Source organism: Aptenodytes forsteri, unplaced genomic scaffold (genome assembly GCF_000699145.1).
Source record: "Aptenodytes forsteri isolate BGI_AS27 unplaced genomic scaffold, ASM69914v1 Scaffold256, whole genome shotgun sequence".
Taxonomy (NCBI): domain Eukaryota; kingdom Metazoa; phylum Chordata; class Aves; order Sphenisciformes; family Spheniscidae; genus Aptenodytes; species Aptenodytes forsteri.
The window spans coordinates 3,256,506-3,264,726 of record NW_008795021.1 but is presented as its reverse complement, the minus strand read 5'-3'; the positions used below and the strand labels follow the sequence as shown (position 1 = coordinate 3,264,726).

General features: G+C 37.7%; 1 protein-coding gene across 1 annotated transcript in view; it reads left to right on the top strand.

Annotated features, from left to right (window-relative positions):
- SMAP1 (small ArfGAP 1) overlaps positions 1 to 8,221 on the top strand; it is a 136,399-nt gene that overhangs the window by 112,380 nt on the left and 15,798 nt on the right. The window contains exon 9 of the mRNA XM_009275800.1: positions 3,734 to 3,861. Within this exon, the coding sequence (XP_009274075.1) occupies positions 3,734 to 3,861 (128 nt within the window). The remainder of the gene's footprint in view (positions 1 to 3,733; positions 3,862 to 8,221) is intronic.

The following is an 8,221-nucleotide window of genomic DNA, read 5'->3' as shown; positions in this document are numbered from 1 at the left end:
ATTATATAATAACTGTATAAAATAACCTCAAAAGAAGCTTGTTACTTAACTTGCCAGTATATTTATTTGCACATCTCTTAAAGCACTGGTGTGGGTGGAATGGTGGAGCGGATTATACATATGGTCATTTTGCTGTCCACTGACTACCATTCGTCAGAACAGAAATAAGGGAAAGAGAAGACCTTTGTAGCTAAGATGTAAGTAGCTTTGTCATAATCATGTATGAGTTTGTAACTTTGCATTTCAGAATTGTTGGAATGACAATCCTCCCAGCAAATCAAATCATGACATAGCCACCTCAGCTGATTTCATTACTAATTCACTCCTGTGGTCATTGTTCAAGCCACTCACTGTTTGCTTAGCATACAAGATCTAATATTGCCAAGCCATTCCCATGGCCATTTTGCGTTTGTGGAGTTGGGTCTTTCTTAGTCCTTGCAGACAGCATAGTTATCCTCACAAACTTTGCACAAGTTTGGGCAATAAATACATTTGCTGCGGTTCGGTTTCTTGTGAACGCCACTCACATCTGTCCTTCGTGTATCCTTGCCCTCAAGGTATTTTGGTCCTTGTTGCTGGGTCTGCTTGCCATTGATACTAAATTAGAGTATAAAATCATTTGTGTATCTGAAATAGTCACAAAAGCAAGCATATAGCTCTCAAAGAACTGCAAGCCAGCATCCTTCCACTTGGTTGTTTCATAATTCCCTGTATGAAACCAGTGCAGTAAGTGCTTAAAAAACATGCTGGGGATTTTACATATACCAAAGTCTGTTCAAAGTTGTGGTTTCTGTAGCAGCTATACCTGTGCCACATTTCCTAGACATGCTAAGGTGCAAAGGCTAGCATCTCTACAGTAAGACTGAATTTGGATATGCATGGATGATGGTAGCTTCTGATGTGTTCCACATTGTCAGATTTTGACATTCATGACTTCTGTGTCAAGTTTTCACATATACAGCAGTGACAGTCTTTATCTTTAAAATAAAAAAATACTTTCATGTAAGGCAGCTAAAGGGGGGCCACCTTCCAGCGGAGTTGGAAGGCAGACAGAAATGAGAAGGCATCTCTGAGTGGTGATCTTCTGAACCGATTGTTTCAGAATGCAGTGCCTTCTCGTATGAGTTAACAGCCAAAAATCTTGTCGGTCTTCTGTGATAGTTTCTTCAGTCAAGTGATTTCCAGTCTGGTGAAGTGACTGGTGCTTCTTGCTGTTTCTGCTGTTTTGTTCCAACTTGTCAACATCCTGGGCTACCAGGAAGGGTAGTCTCCAACTGCAGTGAGTTTGCACATGGCAGAACAAAGCAATGAAAAATTATAATATTCGACGTGCAGGGAGACAAATCTTGCTATAGTCTGCCAGTTATTTGTGTTCTTAAAAAAGCAGAGGAGAGCAAAAGGAGAGCTTTTTTCTAAGTAATAAACTTACTCTTTTGTTCTATTATGTCTTTTTACTTAGAAAAAGAAAATATCGAATCTTCTGCAATTGTCTTTAGCAGAAGGGGAATAATGTTGCAATTATGTGAGAGATGGAATTGTGTTAGTTTAAATAAGTGTTGGAAGCTTCCTATGATTTGATTTTAATTAAATACTGCATCTCGACCATGTTTTTTACTAATCAGACCACTTCTGTCCTCATTAGAGTTCTAGAAACTTTAGTATGCCTAAACCTCACATCTGCCTTAGCATTATAAGTTTCTCTGTGGTAGTAAGACATATGTTTTGTGTGTTATCACTAAACTGTTAATGCTGATATTCCAGTGATTGACCTCTGCTCTTGAAATGGATCTTTTCACTCAGGCAGATAACTGTCATGGGTGTAGGACATTGGAAAATAACTTCTTACAGTTCAGTAAAAGGAGGAAGTGACTGTTTTTCTTAAAAAAAAAAAAAGTATAGTGTGTGTATATATAGAATCATAGAATCATTGAATCATTGAGGTTGGAAAAGAACTCTAAGATCATCAAGTCCAACCGTCAACCCAACACCACCATGTCCTAAACCATGTCCCTAAGTGCCTCATCTACTCGTCTTTTAAAGACCTCCAGGGATGGGGACTCCACCACTTCCCTGGGCAGCCTGTTCCAATGTTTCACCACTCTTTCAGTAAAGAAATTTTTCCTTACATCCAATCTAAACCTCCCCTGGCACAACTTGAGGCCATTTCCTCTTGTCCTATATGTGTATAGTAACTATTTTTTGATGTCCCTGATGCTTTTTAAAGTTTAAAAATGGCGATCTGTATACTGTTGTGTTTTACCTTTGGAATATATTCCTATGTTAGTTTGTAAATGTATGTCAGGAGTTTCTGATGGATATATTTGAAGTTAGCTACCTATGTGTAATTGTGTGACTTTTAAAACAAACAAAACCGAATCCTTTAATTAGGATGCTAGATAAGTTAAGATTTTCTTTACAGAAACTTACTCTGAATAATGAGAACAGTGGATACAACACGTGCAGCTAGAAGGAAATTTGTTCTTTAAACATGCTAAAGCATTAAGTAGAAATCCTGTTATGATTTCAGTAGTAGTTTTTTCATTGTACTGTAATCTAGGGATTTTAGAATACTTATCCTCCTGTGATGTATAAACAGCCATGCCAGTTGTCATGGTGATGTTTCAGTTGGAGAGAGAAAGTTTCGACTTAATTCAGCTAGTTTGTTCTGCCAGAGAAGTCTGACTTCTGCAGTGAGTATGGGATACTTTGAGACTTAACTTTTTATTTTTCCTAAAGAAGCTTTCTTAAGTTTGCTGCTAATACTATGCAGTCATCATAGTGTTCAGCAGAGTCTACACTCAACTTTGTATTTGTTGAGCTCTGTGTAATGGCATCCATTTGTGATATGCTTAGGAATAAAACTAATTGGCCAATACTTTCCACTTGTTCTTGGCCAGCTTAAAATCATACAAGAAATGGTTGCTCTATTCCTTTAGTACATTTTGTGGTGTTTTTGTCCCTACATCTTTTAAAGTATTTTCTTGCGATTCTCCTTAAAAATGTAATTCCTCAGCCCTTTTTTTGTCCTACACATACTCACTTTTACCTAGATCACTAAACGTATTGATGTATTAAAACATTTGCAAGCACCAAGGCTGTAGAAGGTTAACTCTGTACAGAGCAAGAGCCGTAGGTTCTTACGGATAATTAGCCCAGTGTGCCTGGCAGGGGTGTTCATGTGGAGCTATAAAATAAAGTCAGTGCAAAGTACCTTTGAAAAAGGGGGAAGGATGGACTTTTTTCCTAATGCAAAGTTTAATTATGTACCCTGGAGTAAATTAGCATATCAAGAATAACTTTATGGATTCTAAAATACAAATCTTAATTAAAGAACCCAGATCCGTGTATTTTGTCTGATACATGGCTACCAAGTTGGGGCCTTCTCAGTAAGACATCTATTTAAATTCTCACTCAAAATGTTGGTGTGCTTGAAAAAGACACTTGAAAATGAATACTGTGTACTGATAAATTGGTGTGGCTGTCCTTGGGGAAGTCTTCAAGTGTTTTGGTTTGGTTTTTTTTTTCCTGAAGCACTCTAGTATACCATCTTTTTAGGGACAGGACTTCTCACAAAATCTGAACGATAGCACAGTCTGAAAAATGTCATATCTCTGAAATTGAATGCGTCTTTGATGGGGGCGGGGTAGGAGGGAATGGGGCAGCTTTAATTATTCTCATGCTGTTACGATACTAACAATTTTCACTTTAAATGTGATGCTATTGTCTTTTTAAGATGGTCCAGCTGAAGCACCTGTTACAAATGGAGGCACTGCTGCTGTCACAGCGCTGAATGATGACCTGGATATCTTCGGTCCAATGATCTCCAATCCTTTACCGGCAGCTGCTGTACCTCCTGCTCAGGTAAAATTAAGTTTGTTATATGTGTGTGTAAATATGTGCATGCATGTATCCTCTTCAAGGAATTGTTCATTCACACAGAAGGAACACATACTTCTCAACACTCATGGCTGGAGACTCTTTAGCTATAATGGCTGTATTTTTCTCACCTCTTCAAGGTTCCATGCTGCTTGCATATAGAATTAGGCGATAGTGTGGTCTTCCCTTCTGATTCCCCCTGGTTATCCAGCTAAATTGGATTCTGTCTTACCCTGCTGATGGTAGTCATGTTTTCTTTTAATGTATATTCTTTTGTCTTGTTCTTTTTTTAATAGGTATTGCTGAATGTATTTTTACTTGATTCTCAGGCTATTGGGCTTTAAGTCATACTTTTTAAGGACGTCTTAACTGCTTTGTGATGCGGATATTTAGGAAAGGCTACAGCAGATTCTTCTGTCTTAAGGACTGCTAAAAATTTGGGGTCTCAAGCTTCATGCTCAAAATCAAGAACAGATATCAAGGACTAATATTGCTTCGTGAGCTCATCTGTTTTTGTCTCATCTTGGAACTTGTATGTCTGTCTGTCTTCAAGGAAGGGTAGCATAACCCCTGCACCTGGCCCGCTCCCTCTCTTACAGCCATGGTAGTTTGGAAGACACCCCATTGCCGTGCCTGTTGTAGCTGAGAAAGGCAGCTTTGGGATGCACAAAGAAAATGCTTAAAGCTGCAGCTCCTTCAAGCTGCAGCTCCTTTCAGCCTCAAAGAATGAGGTGTTGGTGCTGAACGTGGCTGGTGCAGATCAGAATGCACATGTGCAGGCTTCCTTACCCAGACTGGCTTCTGAGAGGGAAGCTTTGGAGGAGTACTCAGCTAACCACCTCATCTGTGAGGCCCTTTTAAGGTAATTTAGAGGCTTATTCTTGCAGAAGGCTTTCTGTCTTACTCAGCTGAACCGGAAGGAACTGTAAGTATTCTTGAATTTATAGTTTGGGCCCTGTGATCTGTACTTACTTCTCCTTATCCAGTAGTTTTCATAATATATAAAATGGAAGGGATAGTGATGGAAAGCTAAACTGATTGAACTGGCATATCATAATTTTGTTTCCAAATGTCCTGTTGATCATTGTGGTCACCTCAAAGCATATCCATGTTGCTCAGCAGATTTTATTGTAATTTTTATTCTTTATCCTTTACTCTCCCGTTCCCTACTTGTTGCTGAGGACTGACTTCGTGCAACATGATAGGGTTTTAGAGACTGAAACCACATTTCTTTTTAAACATAAAGCTACAGATAGAGCAAGCTTCCCACCATGCCTTAAGCCACCCATAAATGGTGAGGAAAATGAGCTGTATACATGCATTTAGGTTTGGATGTGTTAGCTAAGATTGCAAAGGAAAGTGTTGGTATAGATTTTCTTGGCTCTTGTGGAAGTGTCTGTTCAAAGTCCCAGAAAGGACAGTATCTGAGTGCTTGTCTGCTATTCTACTGCATTATGTCAAAATTGATCTAGAGGAACCTACCTATAGAGGTAGATGTGAAAAGCAGTAACCCATTTCCAGCTTCACTGAGCTTTTTAATGTATCCAGTTTTGATGTAGATTGAGTAAATTCAAATCTAGAATCATGAAGTTTCCACTCAGCCCTATAATAAATGGGCCAGTAGTAGCAACACATATAACAGATAGGGTTAGCTTCTGGTTTTACCCCTTTCCTGCCTTTCTGAAGACTGAAGTGATGACTTCTGTATGTAGTTACTGTCTGCTCAGGAGAAAAGATTTTTGGGTTGTTATTAATGTTCACTAATCAGTCTTCTCTGAGACCTTTCAGAATTTCAGCTTTCTCTTGTTTCTATTCAATGAGCAAGTGACGTGACCTGCTGGTTTAGCAGTGATTTAGCTGTACAGTACAGGAAATCCAGAAGAAGGCTAAATATTCAAGTGTGAGAAAAAGCAAAGTGAATGGTGATTCTTTGGATGGTGATAGTTGGTGATGGGTTAAATAATGGAGCGGCTGCTAAAGTGTATTGAATTGTATGTATTAGCAATTAAAGATAATAGATCATTAAAGTGCATTTCTATGACAAAGATTGGTCACTAGACCTTCTGTGAGAGAAATGTTTTGACACGTGTAGTTTATCTCTTATTGTGCTAGTTTCTAGACCAAGTATGACACTAAATGGATTAAAAAGCAGTAGAAAGGATAATATTATTCTCAATATCTAGTAAGTATCACATTGTTTGCATACTAGAAAGCATGAATATATTTGCTTGCTGTTAACAAACCAGTCCAGATTTTTAGTGACATTTTCTGAGTGCCATAATCAGGAACAGCAAACAGAACTTTTATCAAATACACGGTCCTTATGGCATCTTGCAAGACTTAATTCTGGGTTTTCTTTCATTCTTAATTCTTTCTCGAAGAAAATGTAATATAACCAGATGAGAGATGGGTAGGTAGCAGAAGATAGGTTTCCGATGCTGATTTCATGAGTTGCTTGGTAAACTGGGACAAAGGGAATATTCTGTTTTGCTTTCGATTAAAAAAAGCCCTGCAGGCCTTGCATTTCAGGATGGTGGTGTCTAGTCTGGGAACTGGTGCTGAGCAGCAGTTGAGGCTGCCTCTCATTTGGTAGTGGTATGAGTATTTTGCAAGATCTTTCACCTTGTAATATGGATAAAAGTTGTATGGAATTCAGAGAAGAGTCAGGAGACTATTGGAAACTGGAAATAGTGCTTCATAATGATAGATTTTAAGGACTCAGTCTGTTTAATTTCTTGAAGTACAAAAGCGGTGTAATTATTTTGTGTGAGACTGCAAATGGGAAAGTGGGCATAAACTAGAACTCAGTCCAACAGTTGAGTAACCTAACATTCAGTTCCTACATTTGGATTTGGAAAAATTAGAGGAAAAAATCCATGGCCAATTCCTAAGTTGAGATGAGTAGCACTTGTTTGAATATCTATTAAGAGAATGCATTGAATTAAAAAAATGAAGTAGAAGAAGGAATCAAATGTTGGAATAGTGTGGCTTGCTTTCTCACTCGGTGATATTTTTCATGTTGTTCTGCATAGTAGGTGCTTCTGAGATACCACAGTAGGATTTGTGAACATTAAAAGAGAAGGGTATTTAATGGTGCTCCTAAAACTGATTTGTAGAAGCAATGTATGACTGTTGATTTTTCACAGGATTGCTTTTCTTTTCCCGCTTAACCTGAAAGGCAGCATGTAGTACTAAATGCATACGTTTTTATGGCATTGTGGAGCACAGAAATGTCTGTTTGAATGTTTTATTGTGAGACTGAAACAACATGATGTCTGCAAACCTTAGGATTTATGACTGTTGACGTAGCCAAGATGTGATTTTCAAATGAAAACAAAAGCATTTGTTTTTCCTTTTTCAAATGTGACTTGAGTGTTCAGGATTGTATGCACTTTTACTCTGCTTTTAGATATGTGTCTTTATTACAGTTTTCAAAAACACTTAGAGTATTTCTTCCTACTATTCTGTATAGCTGGATGCTAATAAAAAAACCTGTTGAATTTGTAAAGGACTGGTAAAGAACAATATGTGAATGAGTAACTTTTTTTGTAGAACTTTGCCTATTAGCAAACTCAGGGGGGTTAAAGAAGAGCTAACTTAACCAGCTTCTACTGTAAAGCTAGATAAAAGGCATATGCTATAAATTTACCCACTATGCAGTATTCATGGACAGAAAAGAGGAAGAAAAAGACATTTTGTATGTTTAGTGACGCTTTTCCATGTGAAGTGAGCATAGCTAAATTATAGCTATTAGAACAAAGTTTTCTGTTGCCAAACATTGCATAGGAACTGAACAAAGATCTGTCATTCTTAGCTATACTTAAAACAATTTCCTAAATTGTTTTAGCCAGATGTTAATTTCAGACTTTGTATGGGTATGTCTTCCAGCAAAAGTATGATCTTCATTCTTCACTGAAACTTGTAGGGAGGGGGAGAAGAGAACTGTGAGGTATTAAGTTTGAAATTATTAATTCACAGAAACATTTAACATAAGTCTTTCTCCAAGCAGGATACTAAAATCCAGTCAACTTAAACTTCTTTGGATTTTTTTTGTGTGTGTGTGTGCCTGATTTGAATTGTAATGGGAGCTGAGAATGGGTTCAGTGGCTACAAAAATATATTTTCGTAGAGATGCTATATGTTTTTAACATAAGTCTTTCTCCAAGCAGGATACTAAAATCCAGTCAACTTAAACTTCTTTGGATTTTTTTTGTGTGTGTGTGTGCCTGATTTGAATTGTAATGGGAGCTGAGAATGGGTTCAGTGGCTACAAAAATATATTTTCGTGGAGATGCTATATGTTCTTCATAGAATCATAGACTCATTAAGGTTGGAAAAGACTTCT